Source organism: Acartia tonsa, chromosome 4 (genome assembly GCF_053477335.1).
Source record: "Acartia tonsa isolate MP-2025a chromosome 4, ASM5347733v1, whole genome shotgun sequence".
NCBI classification, from domain to species: domain Eukaryota; kingdom Metazoa; phylum Arthropoda; class Copepoda; order Calanoida; family Acartiidae; genus Acartia; species Acartia tonsa.
The window spans coordinates 18,202,549-18,227,142 of record NC_137263.1 but is presented as its reverse complement, the minus strand read 5'-3'; the positions used below and the strand labels follow the sequence as shown (position 1 = coordinate 18,227,142).

At 35.4% G+C, this 24,594-nt stretch overlaps 1 protein-coding gene across 1 annotated transcript; it reads right to left on the bottom strand.

Moving 5' to 3' along the window:
• LOC145317996 (putative iron/ascorbate oxidoreductase DDB_G0283291) lies at positions 1 to 22,618 on the bottom strand. Its single transcript, XM_080159305.1, has 13 exons — positions 22,526 to 22,618; positions 22,054 to 22,138; positions 21,518 to 21,615; positions 19,190 to 19,291; positions 14,763 to 14,825; positions 14,122 to 14,224; positions 13,777 to 13,849; positions 11,632 to 11,733; positions 11,281 to 11,384; positions 4,676 to 4,729; positions 3,975 to 4,048; positions 3,053 to 3,131; positions 1 to 999 (listed from the first exon to the last, which is right to left on the bottom strand). The coding sequence occupies exons 1-13, from the start codon at positions 22,562 to 22,564 to the stop codon at positions 869 to 871; spliced, it is 1,107 nt and encodes a 368-aa protein (XP_080015431.1). The 5' UTR covers positions 22,565 to 22,618; the 3' UTR covers positions 1 to 868.
• Positions 22,619 to 24,594: the final 1,976 nt, after the last annotated feature.

The window sequence follows — 24,594 nt, the reverse complement described above, 5'->3', positions numbered from 1 at the left end:
CTTTGGGCATTTAATTTTGTGGGTTAAGGCCAAAAAATCAATCTTTTATGTTAGTTTTATTTATATATATTTCGCTTTTATTTAATGATATGGTTTGTTTATAGTTTTGTTTCGATTGCTTTCCAAACAAATGTCGTCATAGAAATAAGGATATGGAAAAAAAGGATAATCAGTTTTCTTCTATTAAGAATAAATATTTTTATTTACTTTTCAAAAAGCTGCGACTCTTGAAAAGTTTCTCTGACATGGAGAATAAAAGATGGTTCATAATTAGGCGCAACCAACTACAATATATAAAGAGTACTTCCTGACAAAGGTCGTGTATTAAATCTTTGTCAAAGAAAAGCAACAAATGCAGAAAAAAATCATCAAAGTTTTAGGATAAATAAATAAGCAAAAATTAATTGAAAGTTTTTGATTGAAGTGAGGGAAGGAGCAATGACCTTATATTGATTTTAAACACAAAAATTCTTGAATATAATTAAATAACATTTAATCAAACAATTTTATTTGACAAATGATAAAATATGACAATTATAGTTATTTACCCAACGTATTATAGACAGCTTTCTGCGGTATTAAATGAAAAATTATTAGATTAAAACCTGTTTTTATTAGCGCCGTGGGGCCGAAGGCGGCCGCTAACAAAACCGATACTTATTTTAGAGGAAAATTGTCTGTAATAAGATGCTATACACGATTTTTAGCCCCGAGATGCCGAAGGCACGGGCTAAAAAAACTGGTTTTAATCTTATGATTGTACATTTCTATATTTGTAGAAAACTGGATATAATACGATGATAGACATAGTTTTTTCGTATGGATGAGAACCGGTTCCTATCCACCGGATTCGAATGAATACGAGAAATTAATTTCCATCAATAACTTCTCCTTTCTGTTTGGCCCAACATTCAGGTATTCCATTGTCATGACTCAGATACTTGTCCAGCATCCAGGCTGGCAGGTTAGCGGTCAGGTCAGCATACTCAGCATATATACCTATATGTTATATATATCAGATACTTATCCAGGCTGGCAGGTTAGCGGTCAGGTCAGCATACTCAGCATATATACCTATATATTATATATATCAGATACTTGTCCAGCATCCAGGATGGCAGGTTAGCGGTCAGGTCAGCATACTCAGCATATATACCTATATGTTATATATATCAGATACTTATCCAGCATCCAGGCTGGTAAGTTTGCGGTGAGGTCAGCATATATACCTATATATTATATATATCAGATACTTGTCCAGCATCCAGGCTGGTAAGTTTGCGGTGAGATCAGCATATATACCTATATATTATATATATCAGATACTTGTCCAGCATCCAGGCTGGCAGGTTAGCAGTGAGGTCAGCATACTCAGCATATATACCTATGTATTATATATATCAGATACTTGTCCAGCATCCATGCTGGCAGGTTAGCAGTGAGGTCAGCATACTCAGCATATATACCTTTATATTATATATATCAGATACTTGTCCAACATCCAGGCTGGCAGGTTAGCTTCCTAATACAGTTTAATATTAACAAAGCATTTGATATAAATAAGGTTAGGACAATAATGTCCATAAAAGTAGAGTAGCTATATTTTCTTATTTAAAAAGAGTACTAAACTCAATTTTAGGCAGTTGTTAATTTTATTAGATAGCCCTGTCAATTGACATAGAGTAGCTTCGATACAAATAATTGTATCTCTTAAAATGGATCACCACATCCATAAAAGTGAAGTTCAGATTAAGAAGAAAGTACAAACGAACAAAAACTCTTAATAAACTAAACTTAATAAGCAGAACATTAATTAGGGTAAACAAAATTGTACATAAATTTGTTTAAAAATTCGTAAATACAGAATACATTAAGAATAGATACTTTTATTTGTAGGATGCAATAGATTCCTTGCTTTTATATTATACTTTATTGTCCTAGAAATCAATATTCCAAAATCAAAGAATAGGATGGAGAAAGACCAAATTGCTGCAAAATTGTGTCAAAAATGATCCAAGTGACGTCATAAAATGAGGGAGATGAGAGGAGAAGTGGGAAAGAAAACCCCTAAAAAAGAGATGGATAATCCCTCATTTTTATGACGTAATTTTGCAACAATTTGGTCTTTGTCAATAGGATGATTAAATCATACAATAAGTTGTTGTTTTAAATGGACGTACGGACTTTCTGGTTTCGATTATAAAGTTGCTACGCTTTCTAAATCGTTTTACGGTTATATGAATCATCATGCAAAGTTTGAAATCGATAGGTCAATTTTAACATGTCTAAATTAACGAAAAGAGCAAACTGTTACGGAAGGACGGACGTATAGACGGACTGACCCAAATTAAAAAAAAGCTTCGCTTTAAAAAAGTTAGGTTTATGTGAAAAGAAGAATATTATTTGATATAATAACTGTAAATGAAAGTGGAAAACAATTTGTGGAAAGGGTTCTGTCTTATGCTTGATGGATTTACTCTTATCATATATAAATACTAACATTAATATATATATCTATGATAAATGGATGTACACACAGACAAGTATATCATAAATACAAGAAATAATACCTTTTTATTATTTACATTTTCTCTTATGAGTTTTTTTTTGTGGTTGTCCCAACGGTCAAAGAAATAATTATTTATTTTCATAGTAAGATTTCATTTTGCAGTATGGCTTTGAAACCGATTAATATCTGCTGGATTAGAACCGGTTCTCAGCCATACTGAAAAATATCGTATTAAAGACAATTTTCCACGAATATTAAAATAAAAATCATAAAACTAATGCTAGCTTTGAGCTAACAAAACTAGTTTTAATCTAATAATTTTTTATTTAAATATCCGGGGAGAACTGTCTTTAGAACGATTCGATAAATTACTATATGATCCATCTTTTGAAGTAGGATAATTTGACTTCTTTTTATTAATATTTTATATAAAAAATTCTATATAGTAAATTATGATACTTTTGTATTATGACAAATACAAGAAAGATGAACAGACACAAATTATTATATAGTAGATTTGCTACTAAAAAAAATTTAATTTACCTAATTTTTTGAGTAGAAATGAAGCAAACGGTTTATACTCTTCTTCGTTTTCTGGTATATCTTTCTTTAACAGAAGACTCTAAAATTAAATATATTATTGTGCAAAGTTGACTCTATAAGGATTAGTTTTCCCCGCTTTGTCTGTAACTATGTAGCGCTGGTTTTATCTACTGAATATTTTTGTTGTAGTTGGGTGGAAATTTAAGACATTGGATCCCCTATCTATTTGCCCCCTTCATTTACCTTTACCCTTAATTTAGAATTAAAGTAAAAGAATAGAGGGGACAGGGGTTAAATAACTGTATGTTCTCAGGGTGGGGGATCTATGTCGACTTTCAATTTAAAATTTAAAAAAAAACAGCCAATTGTGGCAGAAATATCAACACAGCCATGTCACTACAAAAGAGCAAAAAGCAATTTGCTAGCAGAAGAAATGGTCCCCACTACTGGAACCAGGTAGTTGTCTTGGTTATATATCTTTATTATTGAGACCTATTTAATTTTTTAGTAAACATTATTAGCTTCACTGTGAATAAGTTATTTTTATTTTTGCAGATTAAGAATTTTGTTCATATTTAGTATTGTTACAACAATGTGTTCCTATTGGTACAATTATTTGATTGGACATCTAAACTTTTTTTATGAAAGCTGATTTTAAGCCTTATAGAAAATTTGAGGCTGCGCCCCTGGCATTTAGTGGTTATATATTAGAAGGAGTAGGAAGTGACAGAAAAAAGCATGAAACCATACTAAGAGTTAAATCTGAAAATAAAATAGCTTCATCCCGGGACCTATGTTAAGATAATCTAAAATAGGGAACTCAATCGGTTCTGCTGTTATCGATATCCTAAGCTACAGACAAAAAAACTTACTACTTTATAAAACAGGATAAAAAAGACTTGTATAGAAACGAGACACATACCTTAGGAATTGTAAAATTGATATTAGAATCACAGTAGGGTTCATAGAAAAAGGGCATTGAATATCTGTCTCTTCCTAAAAACACAAATTTTCTCATTAAAATTTGTCTAAGCTATAATAAAGCTTCATAAATATTTTTAAGCTTTAACAATTTTAATAAATAAATTGTTATCCTAGAAGTTAAGCATTTAAATTAAATCAAGGCTTGGACTAGCATAAATTTTTTTGGATTTTGCTTAATGTGTTTAAAAATTAACCTTAACAAAGACTTAGATTTTTGAAAGTTGTAAGTTCTTTTTAAAATATTTAAATTTCATTTTGGAAGTGTATTCTAATGAAAAAGAGAACAATGAAGGTAAAGTTAATCTACAACCCTTTCTCGCACACAATATTTACAATCTACCATGTAAGAATATTAAATTATGAATTATTTTACTATTTCTTGTCTTGGAGATAACTTACAAACACATTAACTCAAAAAATCTAATTATAAATGTCTAGCGGCTACGCCCCTAAGGCCTCTAGGGGCACATGAGATGGTGGTGGTTAAATTCAACACCATTAGTTTCATAATTATATTTCTTTTTGGCTTGTAAGAAGCTACATTGTAAAGGAGAACCATATCGGTTCGTCGGTTAGTGAGATCTTTTGGTATAGACAGACACGCATAGATCCTGTTACTTTTAAATAAGGATTATTTACCTATGTCCATAACCCTATGAATTGTTGCTTTGAACCTCCCTCTACTCATTCGTGCTGAATAAATAACATTTATTATTTTGGTATCTTTTTTGACATAAATATTCTAATTTTTAAGTTCTGATACTTTACAAGTGTTAATGTTCGTTTGTCCTACACGGTTGGACCCTCAGATGTAAAAACTTTATTTTAGTGTTTGGCCAAAATTACTTAGCAATTGTATCTGTAAGTACGTCTAATAACACCCTTTGCTATTTTTAAAATCCTAGAAAATATTTTTTGCAAGAAAATTGCATAAATTCGCAACCTTTTTTAGAACCACTACATAACTCGAGTTTTAAAACTTTTTATATAAAATCCTTTTTACAAAAAATATCAATAATTACTTAAAATTAAACCTGAAAGAAAAAATCTCATTACACGTGTTAATTTGCATGTTTTAGGTCTTTTTTTTGAGGAAAGTATAACTTCCACGTTTTTGACAATAATTATATTTTTTTAACATTTCAAAGTAAAATATAATAAAACTTAAACGATTTTTCTTGAATTATTAGTTGAAAATTTCATCAAACATGCAATTTAAGTGATGAAAATTTAATAAAATCATTTTTTGAATGTTTAGAATTACCAATTTTCTACATTTAAAACAAAATGTTAACAAAATTTAAAAACATTTTAACATATAACTTCAAAAATCAATAACACTTTATAAAAAGATGTTTCAAAAAATAAATCATTAAAAGGTATTAAAATGCATTTGAAATTACTTAAAATTAAAACGAGAACATCTTTTTACACTGTATTCTGTGTAATAGAGTTTAAATGACATGATTAGTGAATGAAATATTTCCTAAACTCATTAAGCCTTTTTGTGACTATATTAAAAATAATTTATTTTGTTTTATATTGTTTTTTTATTCAAATATTTGACAAAATTTTCCCTACGTCAATAAAATAAAGTCAGTTTTTTACTGTTTCTAGGTTTTTCTTTATAATTATAACAATTAAATATAATATAAATCTTCATTATCTTTTATTTGAATTATCATACACATTAAAATGTAAAGTATAAGCTAGAATAGCACTTTTTTCAATGAATATTTTAATGACATTATATCAAAATAATTTCTCTTAAATATCACACAACATATGATTGGGAAGTATAGCCATTTCTTGGAGATATAATATTTACAAAAATACCATTATTTCTGTTTTTATCAGAAGTTAAAAAAATTGAACAATTCTAAAACAATGGTTGGCTGTCTAGATATTGAGTACACTAAGACTACGGCTCTGTTCTATTGAAATAACGTTGCAAAAAGAGGGGTTCTGAAAGTAATCTACCTAATTTTTTTTAAAGAACCAACAAGTACTGTCAGTATCTTTTTTCTTGTAATCTAGCAGACAATCAAATCATAACACAATTTTCATGATAAAATATTCAGGTTTCTACTTCACATTTTAAAAAATATACTGATCAATAAAATGTTCAAAATTTTACTTTGTACTAATTGAAAAAATATGTTGTAATTCTTATTTTAAAGTTACATTTTTATCCCTGACAAAATCATAGACGACTTTTAAAGGCATCTTATCTAAACTTTTTGAAGAAAAACTTAAAAACGTTAATTAAGTATGAAAACTATTTTCTTCGATTTTTCTGAAGTTATTATCGCATTCTATGGGTTTTTTTTATTATCATTTACTTATATCGAAAGTGCCAAACTTTGTACCCTAACTTATTCATTTAATAAAAAACCAACCGTGCCTACTGTTTCCTACCGCTTTTAAGGATGTTGTCATCCTTGTTTTGTATATGATTTTTTTCTGTGTGTTTGTAATATTTCTACTATTATATCGTTATTTTTGGCGTGCTGAAGGCGGGGTAGAGTAGGAACACCCCACCCCAAACTTCTTGACATATTAAATAATCATTTTATCGCATTATATTAAAGACAGCTTTTCGTGGATATTAAAATGGAAAATTGTTAGCCCCGAGGGACCAAAGGCCCTGGAAAAAAAACTGGTATTGGAAAATTGTCTGTAATACGATGTTATGAAGGATTTTTCAGTATGGCTGAAAACCGGTTCAAGCGAATATTAATCAGTTTTAATGCCATACTTGAAACTGTTTTGCTGTCTTTAAATTTGTTCTATAAGATCAGTTGGACTTCAACTTTTTAGTCTAATTCTAGAGGTAATCCCTAACTTTAAAAAGTGGAAAAAAGACTGATGTTTCAAAATTTAACAAAAATTAAAAGTGGGAGACCTAACTATAAGAATGTCTATATAACTCAACTATTGGATTATATACGAAAAGATTTACAGTAAAATAAGATAAAACCATCACATATCTTATATTAACCAAAAGATATTGTAAATCTTTTCATAAATTGAGAACTCAATCGGTTCCGTGGTAAGTGGGATCTTTGATAAACAAAAAAAACGTACTACTTTATATAATAAACTAGCAGCTTCGCCCCTAGCCTCTAGGGGCTTTGCCCTAAGAGGTATAATTAAATCTTCTATTACCTACCCATCCGAAAAAAATGCTAATGCATCGCAAATTTACGCGAATAAAAAAATAGGGGGAGGATTTTTATGTTTTTGTGGGGTTGGGGGTGTCGCACCCCCCCCCCCCCGGCCCCCCCCCAAGTATATAGCCTAAAACCACCACAGGACCAGTAGGTATATTCCCTGAAGAGTAAAATCCGATCGGTTCAGTAGTTACCGAGATCTTAGGGACGGAAGGACAGACGTCATTCTACTTTGTATTATAGATATTGGACTATATAACACATTATATTGTCCGAAAAAACAAGCCTGTCCTTAATTTTCTACCTGAACAGAAATAAACCAGATATTTGGCCTGTCTGCCCCCTCCCCCCTCTAATATTCTATTAACCCCTATGGTCCCCTCCTTGAACTAACTGTAGACCCCCAAGCCCCCCCCCCCTCCTCCCCCATTATCGAGACAACAAACATATTTTAGCCTCATAATTATGAATAATATACTCATACACAATCCCATATTGTAAGCATTACAAGGTCAAACACATCCATAAATGCATACATTAACAGAAAACAATTTTTGTGCTTTGTAGGTTAATGTTTTATCTAAAAATGAAGTGGGTATTTAAAAAAAATTAGTAATAAGTTCAACTCATTGTTGACATAATTTTAAATCAAATCTTATGCAGGTTTTCTGTGGAAAGCAATTTTAGCCAACTTTTACCCAACTATAGCAAAAAGTACCCATTAGGAATTTAAATAAAAAAGAAATAAAAATGGTGCATATTTAATTTATCATTATAGATCTAGCTTAATATGTTTTCGTATTACATTATACTTGTTATAATATATAATTATTACATCGCAAGGCTGTCATATGATTTTGTTGTCTATGTAAATTTAAAGGGATGGGGACCCTGTGCCGACTTTCAATTGGGTCTTTGAATATCAGCCAATCGCATCGAAAATATGAACACAGCCATTTCGCTACAAAAGAGCAGAAAGCAATTTGCTAACAGACGAAAAAGGACCCAAGCACTTATGCAGGTATTTGTCTGGGTTATACATCTATATTTAACATTTATTCTGTGGGGAACCTAAATACTATAACCAAAGTCTTGCAGCTGTGTGCTAATGTTTTTGATATTCCATAGATGACGCGCCTTTCAAGACAATAATGATCCCCCCATACATTATTATGCATAATCATACATACTTGTCAGAACTTATCTAATAAGCAGACCTCTTTTTTCCTTCTTCGATGATTATTCTTTTATGCATCATTAAAAGGCTCTTATGTTGTTTTTATTGTAATTATCATAATAAACCTATTATAAACATTATAAATAATAGTATTATTAAAATTAGATATTATAAGTACATTTTTTGAGATAAATCTAAATCATTAGTCAAATGTCATTACAAAGTCAAAAATACAAAATATTTATATTTTATTCCTAAGAGTTTTATAATTATTTTTTTATAACATTGCTAAGAACATTAGGTGAATCTATAAAAATAAATAATCATTGTATTTGCTTTTTTAAATTTTTTTATAAAGTACTGTACAATTATAGAAGGATTATTAACTGGAAATTTTATCCAATGAAGAAGATTTTGATATTATATAGGGAGATTTTTACAATAAAATAATTTCTATGTATCGGCTCAGTGAGGGAGGAAACAATGGGCTTTTTTTACACTAGTCTCCAAAGTTTTATAATTAACTTTTTCTTATTTGTTGGCCAAACAACTTTGTTGACTTTTATTGAATTTAGATTGGTTAGTTCATTAAGTTGTGTGTCCAAACGTGTCAGCCACTAATTGTAATCTAAAGAATGGGTAATTGTGTGAATTACTATTGGGGATGTAAATAAATTTATCGGACATTGTCTTATCCCTTTATATCTCTGGTTTCGGCTACATTATAGCCTATTCACCGATTTTTAAAAGCGAAGCTTTTCTATAATCAAACAGGTTAGAATTGTCCTATCGACTCCAAACTTTGCATGATGATTCCTATAGTAGTTAGGTACAATTAGCAACTCTATAAACAATACCAGAATGTCCGTACGTCCATTTTAAACATGTCGATTTTTAACTTTTTTGACAACAAATTTTTGTATGTTAAAATTATCCGATTCTTCTGATTTTTTAAAAACTGATTCCTATTACAACAAGGGAAATCCAAAGAAGTGTCAGAATTGACAAAAAAGAACACTTGGAAAACCTTGCTATGCAAGCAGAAAATGCTGCTAATCAAAATAGAATGAAAGATGTCTATGAGATTACTAAGAGCATTGCAGGTAAAGTACACAAATCAGGATCACACACCAGGGACAAGGATGGTTCACTCCTTAAAACTGATGAAGATATTCTAAATAGATGGGCAGAGCACTTCACTGAACTGCTGAATCTTCCAGTTCCAGAGGAAGAAACTGAGATTCCACCCTCTGATGCACTTGACATTGACTGTCGAGCGCCAAATCTATTGGAAATCAAGGAGGCCATTAAAAGTTTGAAAAAAACAAGGCCGCTGGACCTGATAACATCCCAGCTGAGGTCATAAAAGCAGACCTAGATACGTCTGCTGAGGCATTCCTACCTTTGATCACAAAGATATGGAATGATGAGTTATGCCCAGAGGACTGGAAAAATGGACATATCTCAATACTGGCCAAAAAAGGAGACTTGACCCAATGTGGAAACTACAGAGGGATAATGCTCCTTTCAGTACCTGGCCGTATCCTTAGTAAGATTCTTCTTAATAGAATAAAGAAGAAGGTAAATGAAAAGCTAAGACCTAATCAGGCTGGATTTAGACCAAACCGTTCCACTATTGATCAGATAACCTCTCTAAGAATCATCATAGAGCAATCCAAGGAATGGAACTCTGAGCTTTTTTTAAACTTCATTGACTACAAAAAAGCATTTGATTATTTAGACAGAAGATCTCTCTGGAAAATCTGCCGACACTATGGCATTCCAGAAAAGATAATCAATATCATTAAAGCTATCTATCATAAAGGAGGTGGAAATGTAATGTATAAAGGTAAACTATCAACCTTTTTTGAGATTGTAACAGGCGTCAGACAAAGATGCCTTCTTTCTCCCTTCCTTTTCCTCCTTGACATTGACTGGATCATGAAGAACTGTGAAAGTAATGATGGCATTCGCTGGGAGCTATTTGGCAATCCCAAATATTTAGGAGATCTGGACTTTGCTGATGATATTGCTTTGTTAAAAAGCAATAGAAGTCAAATGCAAAGAAGGACTAACAGGATAGCTGAAACCTCCAAGAAAATTGGACTAGAAATAAATGTTCCTTAAACCAAAATACTCAGATTAAATGCAAATTCCCAAGAACCAATTACTATTGGAGACCAAATTCTTGAGGATGTAGATTGTTTTGAGTATCTTGGAAGTAAAATTGATGAAGCTGGAGGCACTTTAACAGATGTTAAAGCTAGAATTAACAAATCTAGGACAGCCTTTGCCAGCCTGAACAAAATTTGGAATTCCAACAACATCTCCATAAAGACTAACTTAAGTCAAATGTTCTCTCTGTTTTGCTGTAGGGGGCTGAAACTTGGTTCCTAAACACAGCAGTGGTCTCCAAGCTACATACATATGTCAATAAATGTCTCAGGAGAATCCACAAGATCTTTTGGCCAAATAAGATCACAAATGCTGAGCTTCTAGAGCGGAGTGATATGTCAGACATTAAACTGACAATAAAACAGAGAAAATGAAGATGGTTGGGGCACACTCTAAGGAAAGGGCATGATGATATAACCAATCAAGCCTTGACTTGGAACCCCCACATAGGAAAGAGGAAACCAGGTAGACCAAAAACAACCTGGAGGAGGGAACTCTTAAGTGAACTGAAAGCTAAGGAAATTCCATCTTTCAGCAATGCCTCAAAACGTTCCGAAACAAAGGAAGATTGGAGAACCAATCTGCATGGACTACGTTCTGCCGAGAACTAAAAGGCAATGATGATGAATGTTCGTTTGTCCTTCCATTTCAGAGCTTCGCTTTTATGGATGTTGTCATCCTTGTTTTTTTAGAGAATTCGCCTCTGAATGATAACTTACCTAATTGTTCTCCAATATTGACCACTAATAGTCCCGGACAAGGAAGAATATTTCTCCATTCTCCATCAATTTGAAGCTCCAGGCCAGGCTGACCAAAGGTTTCTGCCAATTTTTAGCCACAATGACAAATCAATTTTTAAAAGAAAGTTTCTTAATCAAATTTCGTTTTTTATCATGCAATATAAAAAATACAATTATTTTGAACACTAAAAAAAGTTAGTAAATGTTACATCCTATTAAATAAAATAGTAAGCTTTGTAGCAAAGATTCTATGCTATTTTCTTCCCTTCCATATCTCTAAATGCTAGGAGCACTGATTGTAAATATTTTAACATTGTTGTGACTGTTCCTAGAATAGTAAGAAATCCTGAGTCGGCATGAGCTCCGGTTGAGATGATTCCTCCACCTGGCAATATGGCAGCTGCTGGTATTTCTTGGGTCCGCACTGGATACCTGGAACATAATATTCAAATGAGCTCCGGTTGAGATAATACTTCCACCTTGCAGTATGGCAGCTGCTGGAATCTCATGGGTACGCACTGGGTACCTGTACCTAAACATTTATTTATTTGTTTCCAGAGGTGTGCAGAATGTGGGTATAGGGTAGTGTATCCACCTTTCTGGCAAAATTAGGGGGGGTGGAAACAATCCCCTAAAACAGGCATGCGGGGATGTCAAGATGAAGGAAAAGGTACACTCCTTTAAATTCAATTAATTAAAATTGATTTTATTCAATTAAGATACTTTTACCTGATAATTCTATGTGTAGAGAGGTGTGTCTGTATGGAACATATCATAGAAATATTGAGTCAGTAGGTACTTCTCCTATTTTTACCTAATAATTCTATGTGTTGAGAGGGGTGTGTCTGCATGGAATATTTCATAGAAATATTGAGTAGTAACTCCTCCTATTTTTACCTGATAATTCAATGTGTAGAGAGGGGTGTGTCTGTATGAAACATTTCATAGAAACATTGAGTAGGAACTCCTTCTATTTTTACCTGATAATTTTATGTGTAGAGAGAGGTGTATCTGCATGGAATATTTAATAGAAACATTGAGTAGGAACTTCTCCTATTTTTACCTGATAATTCAATGTGTGAGAGGGGTGTGTCTGCATGGAACATGTCATAGAAATATTGAATAGGTACTCCTCCTATTTTTACCTGATAATTCTATGTGTAGAGAGGTGTGTATCTGGCTGCAACATTTCATAGAAATATTAAGTTGGTACTCCTCCTATTTTTACCTGATAATTCTATGTGTAGAGAGGGGTGTGTCTGTATGGAATATATCATAGAAATATTGAGTAGTAACTCCTCCTATTTTTACCTGATAATTCTAAGTGTTGAGAGGGGTGTGTCTGCTTGGAACATTTCATAGAAATATTGAGTAGGTACTCCTCCTATTTTTACCTGATAATTCTAAGTGTTGAGAGGGGTGTGTCTGTATGGAATATTTCATAGGAATATTGAGTAGGTACTCTTCCTATTTTTACCTGATAATTCTATGTGTGAGAGGGGTGTGTCTGTATGGAACATTTCATAGAAATACAGAGTAGGTACTCCTCCTTTTTTTACCTGATAATTCTATGTGTTGAGAGGGGTGTGTCTGCATGGAATATTTCATAGAAATATTGAGTAGATACTCCTCCTATTTTTACCTGATAATTCTATGTGTAGAGAGGGGTGTTTTTGTATGGAATATTTCATAGAAATATTGAGTAGGTACTCCTCCTATTTTTACCTGATAATTCAATGTGTAGAGAGGGGTGTGTCAGTATGAAACATTTCATAGAAATATTGAGTAGTAACTTCTCCTTTTTTTACCTGATATTTCTATGTGTAGAGAGAGGTGTATCTGCATGGAATATTTAATAGAAACATTGAGTAGGAACTCCTCCAATTTTTACCTGATAATTCTATGTGTTAGAGGGGTGTGTCTGCATGGAACATGTCATAGAAATATTGAATAGGTACTCCTCCTATTTTTACCTGATAATTCTATGTGTAGAGAGGTGTGTATCTGGCTGCAACATTACATAGAAATATTAAGTTGGTACTCCTCCTATTTTTACCTGATAATTCTATGTGTAGAGAGGGGTGTGTCTGTATGGAATATATCATAGAAATATTGAGTAGTAACTCCTCCTATTTTTACCTGATAATTCTAAGTGTTGAGAGGGGTGTGTCTGCATGGAATATTTCATAGAAATATTGAGTAGGTACTCCTCCTATTTTTACCTGATAATTCTATGTGTTGAGAGGGGTGTATCTGTATGGAACATTTCATAGAAATATTAAGTTGGTACTCCTCCTATTTTTACCTGATAATTCTAAGTGTTGAGAGGGGTGTGTCTGCTTGGAACATTTCATAGAAATATTTATTGAGTAGGTACTCCTCCTATTTTTACCTGATAATTCTATGTGTTGAGAGGGGTGTATCTGCATGGAATATTTCATAGAAATATTGAGTAGGTACTCCTCCTATTTTTACCTGATAATTCTATGTGTTGAGAGTGGTGTGTCTGCATGGAACATTTCATAGAAATAGTCAGTGGGTGCTCCTCCTAATTAAAAGAATAGTTTTAAAAACTTATAGGTATTATTTATTGTATCGTATTATAGACATATGTGGATTGTACATTTACCACATAGAGTTATAATTGTTGGTGCTGGCAACATTTTCTCGACCCTATACGTAAAAAACGCTTCGCGCACTTATCATTTGCTTTTGATTTACAGAAGCTTGAAGAATTTTTTTTTACGTTTTATTTTGGAGAATGACTTGACTTTTGATAACTAAATTTTTAGGACAATCCTCCACTGTCTAAATATGAACCTGCAAAGGCAATCATTTCCATGAGCGTATCTGCCACATAATTCAAAGACGTACGCACTTTGTCATATTCTTCTTTAAACCAAACACACTCAGATTCCATGCCCTGGATAAGATAAAACTGGTGTATTATTAACAGTGAAGCTTCTATAAGTCATAAATTTCCGTCTGTTCATAAGATACTACTGAAATTTCACTAAAACTGCAATTATTTCTTTCTTAAACTGTTTCATACTTACTATTTTATTTAACATTTTGTTTGTTCTTATTGTCAAAGCTACTCTATAATTAACTTTTCTGATCGTCCGTTTGTTGTTCGTAACACTTTACAAGAAATTTTCTCAGCTATTATTCAAGATAGACGGCTGAGTTTTTTTTTGTGAAGAGTTCCTATTCTAATGAGCATCAAGTATGTAATTTACCATCCATGGGTCTGTCTATATAATATAAATATTAAAAAATATTTAAATACGTGACAAAGGTTTTGTGATAATTATTCAATACATCTATCTTGATTATAACAAATGCGCTTAAAGTCTACTTGTCCATATTCCTATCAATGAATTTTTTGAGCTTTGCTACTTATCGATGTTTACTAATTTATAATAATAGAAAACAAATGTAATAAATTATAAAATCTAAACCTGAATGTTTGGGAATGGTGTTTCTTCAAGCAAGGGATTGTCATTATTTTTGTTTTCGCTCCCCTAGATAAAAAAAATATTTTGGTGTATTGTAAAAACTATAGGTACATCATATATCACGGTATAACCATTACTGATTTAAAAACTTAAAATTCAAATTTTAAAAACAAACCAGTTTGTAAGTGGATTGAAATCAACATCTGTGTTAGTCAGCCTTTTTTTAAAAATAAGCTGCACCTTATTTATGGATAATCCAAAGCGGCAATCCAGCTGCGAGTAAGTATGACAATATGCTGCTTTATGGCTTACAGCAGACAGATGTCAAAAGCTATGATTTCTTTACAGCTAGACACCTATACTATCATCAGATATTTTAGTCGCAGCCAATTGTCTAAAATAGACTACTGCTGTTAAAAGTTCTTTTTGTCTAACCTGCAGGTCCGAGGGTGCAAGCTTTTCCGCAGTGGACCTATCCGGGGAGGAGGAGAAGAAGATGTACACCCCGGGCAAACCTGCACCAAACCACCTGTTCTGACAGCCATGTCTCCCGTCCGGGTTTCCCCCACGGGGCTGGCCTAAAGGGCTTTTAAGCCAGCCCCTGTCAGCTCTGGAGGCCTTGGAGGCCTTTCAACTCCAACCCTCCATAACCACATCCAACATCACCCCCCCTCCTCCCCTCATCCTCTCTGGCGACATCCATCCAAATCCTGGTCCCAAATACCCTTGCTCTACCTGCTCCCGCAACATTACCCGCTCCTCTGGTGCCTTCCTCTGCAACTCCTGCCAACTTTGGGTTCATCCTAAATGTTCCCTCCTCTCATCCAAATCCGAATACAATTCTAACTGGTCCTGTCCACCCTGCATCTCTGCCTCCCCTACCCCCTTCTCACCTATTTCCCCCCAACAACCTACACCCCCACCTAAATCCCGTAGCCCCAAATTTCCATGTCCTATCTGTTCCTTAGGTGTTACAAAATCCACTGGCTCCTTCCAATGTAACTCCTGCCTCCAATGGGTCCACCCCAAATGTTCCCTCCTTCCATCCTCCACCCACTATTCTCCCTTCTGGATATGCCCCTCCTGTTCCCCCCAAAATTCCCCCCCTCCCTCACCCTCCACACCCAACTCCCCGTCTCCCCCACCTCCATCACCACCACACCCTCAAACACCCCCGCCCCCTCCTCCCCCCACCCCTTCCCCCCACAAACCTCCTGGTAAACCTTTCATCCTCCAATTCAACTGTAATGGTCTCCTTACCACTCAAGATGAACTCCACAACCTTATTTCAACCCTTAACATCCCAATTACCTGCCTCCAAGAAACTAAACTCTCCTGCAAATCCAATCCTAAACCTCTCCCTGGCTATAACTTCATCAGGAAGGATCGACAAGACCGACCTGGTGGAGGAATAGCCTTCCTCATCACCGAAGACATCCCCTTCACACACCTTAACCTTAACCACCTCTCCAATAGCCCCCTTGAGGTTGATGGCATCCAAATTTCCCGCAATGGCTCCCCTCTACAAATCATCAACCTTTACCTCCCCCCACACTCCTCCTGCCCCCCACAATACACCCCTGACTTTAACCTCCTTTTTGAAAATCCAAATGACCTTATCCTAGTCGGTGACTTCAATGCCCACAACCCCGCCTGGAACTCCATCACCCTTGACCAATCTGCCATGAATCGTGGGGAGGCTCTGCTGGAAGCTCTCAATGAGAGCAGCCTCTGCCTCCTCAACGAGGATTCCCCTACCCGCCTTCCCCCCAACGGCCAAACCACATCCCCTGACCTTTCCCTATGCTCACCCACCTTGCCCTTGATTTCTCCTGGCACACCCTCACCACCCTCCGCTCTGATCACCTCCCCATTCTCCTCTCCCTCCCTGAAATCACCAGAACCCCCCGCCCTGTTAAAACCTTCCACAACTTCCATAAAGCAGACTGGGACACCTTTACCCTTGAAACCAAAACCCTCTTTGAAGACCTTCCTGACCCTTCCTCCTGCTCCCAAGGTGAAACCACTTTTCGCCAAATCCTTCAAACTGCCTCCAAACACACTGTCCCTGCCGGCTTCATCAAAAACCAAAACCCCTCCCTCCCTCAGTCTGCTAAACCCCTCATCCAGCAAAGAGACTCCTTAAGAGAAACCAACCCCCATGATCCTCAAATCCAAATCCTTAATGACCAAATCTCCTCAATAGTTAACCAACATTCCAACAAAAAATGGCAAGAAACCCTTTCTAAATCCGACCATAGAACAAACCCTTCCAAATTCTGGTCCCTTCTCAAATCCCTTTCCGGCAAAAACAACTCCCCTCCCTCCAACCAACCCATTTCCTTCAACAACAACAAAGTCCACACCTCCCACCTCCACATTGCTGAATCCTTCACCAGTCAATTCACCTCTGTCTCCCGCCACACTTCAAACCCTTTCTCCAGAAAAATCATCCGCAAAATTCGCCGCCGTAACCACCTTAACAGAGACTTCCAACCTTTCACCCCTGCCCTTGTCCTTGAAGCAATTAAAAATTCCTCCAATTCCTCTGCACTTGGCCCTGACAACCTTAACATCCTTCACCTCAAACACCTTGGTCCAAATGGCATTTCCTACCTCACCAAACTTTTCAACCTCTCCATCTCCGCTGCTAACATCCCTGCCATTTGGAAACTATCCAAAATCATTGCCCTCCTCAAACCTGGTAAACCCCCTGACCTCTCCACCTCCTACCGCCCAATCTCCCTCCTCTGTCCTGCTGCAAAAGTCCTTGAACGCCTACTCCTTCCCTACCTAAAACAATCCCTTTCCACCCACCCCTCACAACACGGATTTAAACCCCTCCACTCCACCACCTCCTCCCTTCTCAACCTTTCCACCACCATTGCCAATGGCTTCAACCAAAACCTCCCTCCCAGCCGCACAACTGTTGCCTCCATCGACCTTTCCAAAGCATTTGACTGCATCCCCATCCACCTCCTTCTCCAAAAAATCTCCTCCTCCAACCTTCATCCTAACATCATCAGATGGCTGTCCTGCTACTTGCGTGGCAGGATGGCTTTCTGTTCCTACCAAAACACCAATGCCTCTCCTAAAATCGTCCACACTGGTGTCCCCCAAGGCTCTGTTATCTCCCCTGTCCTCTTCAACTTCTACATAGCAGATGCCCCCCACATTCCCCCTGCCCTCACCTCCTCCTATGCCGACGACCTTAACTCCTTCCACTCCTCTCCTGACATCCCCCAGTCAGTTGAATCCATCAACTCCCACCTCTCCTCAATCGCTGACTGGGCCTCCTCCAACGGCCTCTCCATCGCCCCCAACAAATCCACTGTCACCCTCTTCACTCCCGACCGCAAACACCAATCCAACCTCCATCCTCAAGTCCAAATTAATGGCTCCACCCTTCCCCTTGAGAAAACCCCTAAAATCCTTGGAGTTACCTTTGACACCTTTTTCAATTTCAGTTCCCATGTCTCCACCATTTCCTCAAAAATTTCCTCCCGCCTTAGAATCCTCAAATGTCTGGCTGGCACCAAATGGGGCCACCAGAAGGAGACCCTCCTCACCACCTACAACACCCTCCTCCGCCCCATCACCACCTATGCCTGTCCTGTTTGGTTCCCTAACACCTCCAAAAACAACATTGACAAACTCCAAGTCCTCCAAAACCAAGCCCTCCGCATCTGTACTGGTTCCACTAAAAAATCTCCTATCAGCCACCTCCACCAAGAAACCAAAATCCTACCAGTACGGAACCACCTTTCCCTTTTATGTTCCCAATACCTGGCCTCCTCCCTCCGTCCCTCCCATCCATCCTTCCACAACGTCACAACCCCCCCTGGCCCTAGATCCAAAAAATCCACCCTTCAATCCATGTTCCTTCCTACCCTACAACCTTTCTTTCACCCGACAACACCCTCCTTCCTACAAACTACAAATCCACAATCTCCAGACTCCACACCTCTGCTGTTACCCAAGCCATAAATTCCTACCCCCCAAATCCTGTCCTCAACCACGCCCCCCCTGACATCAACCCTTCCGAGACCCAACTTCCCAGGCACTACAGAACCATCCTCTCCCAATTAAGATCCAACTATTGTCCTAAACTCCAAAGTTACCTCCATTCCATCAACGCTTCTCTTACCCCCAACTGCCCATCCTGTCCCGCCAATCCTACCCCAGAAACTGTCCAACATCTATTTTCCTGCCCAAATAATCCCACAAATCTCACTCCTATGGACCTTTGGCAAAATCCCTCCCATGTAGCTGCCTTCCTCTCCACCCATCCAAGTTTCACTAGTCTTCCTCCCCTCCTCCGCCCACCTCCAGAGCCCCCACCATAAGCCCCCCCCCCCACCATCCTTCTGATGACAACCCGGACCGGAAACGGACAAAGAACAGCCAATACAACAACAACAACGTCTAACCTGCTTAGGATGACCAGCCTCAAATCCTTCCTTACAGCTGAGATGACCTGGCTGTACAGGAAAGTAGCCACGGTACACATTCTTGTTCGATCTATTGAAACCCTAGAATAATAAAATACACCAACATTAACTAGCGGCAGCGCTCCTAGCATCTAGGATATCTGTACTCGAAGGAGTAAGGAAAGTAGGAAAATACCCTAAAACCAAACTTATGTATATAAATCATATAGCTTAAAACACACAGGGACCTACACTGTTAAGGAGGAACATATCGGTTCAGCGATTAGCGAGATCCTTCGCTACAGACTTACTAATAGGATAATTGTAATCATTTATGAATTTATTGCGAGAAATATTGATGCATTGAATCAAGATCCGGACGTCCAAGCTTTTTCTTACCTCTTTAGCCCCACACCCCCTCCTTGGACGTCTATGCCCAGAAGTTGTTATATTTTTATGAATAGTGTATGGTTTTACATAAATTATATTCAAACAAGGAAAACAAAATCAATAAAAGCAAGGCTTAAAATCAAATGTAAAGAAACTATTTTAAAAAATTTGTAAAATTTTCATTCTGTATAGCATCACCTTTTTACAAAAGTTTATTTAAGTGAGACATACAAATTTGATTCTTTAAACATCAATAAGATAATTCTAAACACCTATAAATCAACAAGATGACAATAGTGTCCATACTTTTTTGAGAGGTATATTATACCTCTGGGCACCGTGGATGACAACGTAGGGCCAGACCTATATGGTAGGTTCCAAGGCACTAACATCCAAACTATTGCAGACAACCAACCCATTGATTTTACAACCTGGAAGCCATAAGTTTGTCGCGAATATGACATAGCAGGAGTAGGTACAACTTTGAACACCGTAATAGTGTCTGACTGCTTATGACGTAACAAAAAAATTAGCCAATGAGAGGCCGTTATTGACCAATGGTAAAATTTATAGTGGCCTTTCATTGGCTAATTTTTTTTGTTACGTCATATTCAGTCAGACACTATTACTGTGTTCTATAATATAGAAAAGTTTTGCTATAAAAACTTTGCTAAAGACCCAGGAACCTTAAGTGATAAGACAATGGCCGATAGATTAATGTACATCCCCAAATATGATACACAAATTACCCTTTCCGTAGATTACAATTATTGGTTGAAGCGTTCGGACGCTCAACTTAAAGTATCAAAATTTATCAAAGTCCCTAAAGTTGTTTAGCCACCGAATAAGAAAACATTAATATAAACTTTGAGGACTAGTGTAATAATCGGCCAATTGTCCCTTTACTCACTAGCTAAAAACTGTGTATATAAAAATAGTACACATCTCTGAATACGCAACATTAGATACACTTTTTATACACTACTCGCTTTAAAGCATGCTTCAATAAGCTAGTATATTTTCTTGGACAAACCCTTTGCTTACACGGGAGTATGCAGGTAGAGAGGGGACATTGAGCTGTTTATTACACTGGTCCCCGAAATTTTATAAGAACCTTTCTTATTCAATGGATCAACAACTTTGGGGATTTTTATTGAATTTTGGTTGGTTTGTTTATTAAGTTTGTTGTCCTGACGTTTCAACCAATAATTTTAATCTACAGAAGGGGTAATTTTGTGTATCATCATTGGGGATGTACATCAATTTATCGGCCATTATCCTATCCCTTTAGATTCTGGGAGTATGTCACTAAAAGTGTGCAATTATACCAGCTGCCGACCTCTGTTTATATTAAGTCATAAAGGTGTGCTAACTTGAAAACACACCCGATACAAACTATCCTGTTCTAAAAAGCCCAATAGTTCTTATGATTGTTTATATTTCATCATACATCTTATAATTATATAGGGCAAAAACCTATTTGTTGAAGGTATCCGATGAAATAACAAGCAAAATAGCTTTAAACTTATGCTGAACTAATGCAAAGAGTCCTAAGTACTCGATCTCCATATTGGTTTGTGAGATCTTAACCGACATGAAAAATAGAAACATACAACAAACTACAAAAGATTGTTAATCATATTTGATTTTATTTCTAAGTAAACAAGAATAAGAATAGTTATTTATCGCATCGTATTACAGACAGGTTTCCGCGAATATAAAATGAAAAATTTAAAAATAAAACCAGTTTTGTTAGCCACGAGTGACTCAAGGCCCGTTCTAACAAAACTGGTGCTAGTATGAATTTATGATTTTTATTTTAATATTTATGGAAAATGTTCTCTAATGCAAGGCTATTTATGATTTTTAAGTATGGCGAAGAACTGGTTCCTATCCAGCGGATATTAATCGGTTTCCACAAGCCATACTGGAAAATACCTTAGTGGCAAGCTTAAATTTTTGTTCTTCTTCCAGGGCAAAGAACCATTTTGCCAGAGATAAGGCAAGGTCAGGGGAGTAATTCTCTGCACCTCGAACTGAACAATTATAAACATACAAGGATGATAATGTCGATATGTAGCGAAGATGACGAATATCATACAAAAACTCTTTATAGCCTAGTGATAGGTATGCATATTTCTTAGGGAATGAAAGATTAAAAGAGTTTTATAAGGTATAAGTCAGAGAGCCAGTGAGGGAAGAGGTGTGTAATAGATCTAATGCATCTAATAAATGTCCTTTCCTTGTTTTCGTAAAACTTTTAAAGAATTTAGTCTGCATACCAAAATGGATGTAGAATACACGTGGATATTATGACAGGGGGAAAATTTTCGTCAATTTAGGTTGCTAAAATTAACTTAATTTATTGGTCACTTCGCTCATCCATTAGGAGGTAAGAAGATAGGGTACAAGTTTCTTTAGTAGGGCATATGAAAATCTGGTGTAAGATCCAAGTAATAATAAATCCATTATACCAAGACAGAATCCCAGGGTAGAAAAAGCTTGAATAAGATTTTCACATTCCTGCCTCCAGTCTTTGTCCTCACTGTTTCTCTTCTTTATATTTTATTATTTTTTAAAAGAATTCCTTTTTAAATTAATATAAAATATACGTGAGTATATTAAGAGTGGAAAATTTGTCATCAATTTAGCTTGCTTAAATGGACCTCATTTATTGGTCAGTTTGTTCATCCTGTAGGATGGGCGGGGATGGGATAAAGTGAGTGGATGGAGAGGGGATGGGGGGGGGGGGGTCGTTATTTTTGCGAGCTACAAGTTTCACTTTTTAGAGTTCATGACAATCTGGTGTAAGATCCAAGTAATATTAAATCCATTGTAAACCCCAAAATCACAAAAATCAATCACTTTATTTATTTATTTGAGAGCTTCGCGTTTATGAATATTGTCAGCTGTGTTTATTTATAATAATATAAAATATATTTCCTTGCTAATATCAATAACACATAACTCAATGTTATCAGACATGTTCTTTATATGTTATATTTGTTTATTTATCAAATCAAATAACTTGAAATACTACCCACACGCTTGTTAAGTTGTCTGTTAAAAAAAAATATAATGCGACGGAGTGATACAAAATAGTAAAGGAAATATTTTTTGTTTTTAATTAAAAATACTTCAATAATTAGCCTGGGTTGGAGACTGACTTTAAGTTTCAGATATAGCTACTTGACTGGCTTTTTGGTTTTTAGGTCAGCCACCTGTAAGCCTCAATAGATATCTCAACCATGAAGTTTTTCTTCCAGGCTCATGTGCGCCTGACGAGTGACTTTTGTACCATAGCATTTTCTTTAGTTTTGCCTAAGATAGAATTCTTGTCAAAACCGTACTGCTATTTTAATTTCTTTCAATACCTATTTTTTTTATTAAAAACAAACAGAAAAGTTTTTTGTCCAAGTCGATATACAAAAATTTTTTAAATTGATTCATTTTCTTTTCTTACAAAGCTCACTTCGTCTCTGAGTTATACATATATGTATTTCAAGACCGGATTTAATCAATTATAATCTTGTGATTGATTTGTTGAAAACAAGAATCACAACATTAAAAAACTGAAATTAAAATCCTAGATTTCATCGGAAGAAAATAATTTTGTTCCTGACAATTTTGGAACTTAAATTAAAATTATATATATAAATGTATTTTTTATTAAATATCATACACATGTAATCGTTACAAAAAAGAAAAGTAGTATGAGATAAGAGTCAAACTGCTTATGGAAAGTTAAAAAAGAGTTTTTTTTTGTGACTAGTCCACCCTCAACCAATCAATGATGCAGATTTAATGCATGCATCTTTCGTCAATATTGATCATAGCCGGTTTTTATCCTGTGGAATCGAATTGAAGTGTTGTTTTCTGTGGTCTTTTTAATCGTAAAGATACTTAGGAATGCGAAGAGACTGTATAAATAAGTGTTTAGTCACTTTACATAACTTACTCTGACAAAGCTATGGGGAGACGGTTAGACCAACGAGATATAAACAAGGATGACAACATCCATAAGTAGCGAAGCACAAAAAATCGTCGATTGGAATTGAAAAAAGGTTTTTACTAAAATCAAGAATAGATTTATTGGATAAAATAAACATGAAACCTTGTTTTATTTTGCATGATGACGATGGTCAAAGTAAATTATATTAAAGATGCTCATAACAATGGGAAAAATTATTTTGATACAGATATCCCATAAAAGTTTGAAAATTGCATCAAAATATACAAAGATATTGGAAAATATGTAAAACATATAAAAATGGCCATAAACCTGATAAAAGGCAGTCTGGCCGTCATGGTTGTTTTATTAAAACGACAAAAAATTTAATTTTTAAATCCTTAATTAAAAAAATTTGGAAAATAGGACCATATACACTGAAGATATGGAAAAAAGTGTTAAATATATAAAAATAGCCTAAAACCTGCTAAAAAGGCAGTCTGGCCGTCATGGTTATTTTGTTTAAAAGACGGGAAATTTAATTTTGATATCTATAACTGAAAAATTTTGAAAATCGGACTATAAACACTGAAGATATGGAGAAAAATGTTAAATATATAAAAAACAGCCTAAAACCTGCTAAAAAGGCAGTCTGGCCGTCATGGTTGTTTTCTTTAAAAGACGGAAAATTTGATTTATAACTGAAAAAATTTTTAAAATCGAACCATAAACACTGAAGATATGGAGAAAAATGTGAAAAATATAAAAATAGCCTAAAACCTGCTGAAAAGGCAGTCTGGCCTTCATGGTTGTTCCTGTAAACGACGGGAAATTTAATTTTGATATCTGTAACTGAAAAAATTTTGAAAATCGGACCATAAACACTGAAGATATGGAGAAAAATGTGAAAAATATAAAAATAGCCTAAAACCTGCTAAAAATCGGTCCGAACGCCAATGATGTTTTATAGTCAATTGTGCTCCTTAATGATGGGAATGTTGTCAAAAAATTTCAGCATTCTATCTTTTATATGAGCTGAGTAAATCCCATTTCCCCCATAGGGTTA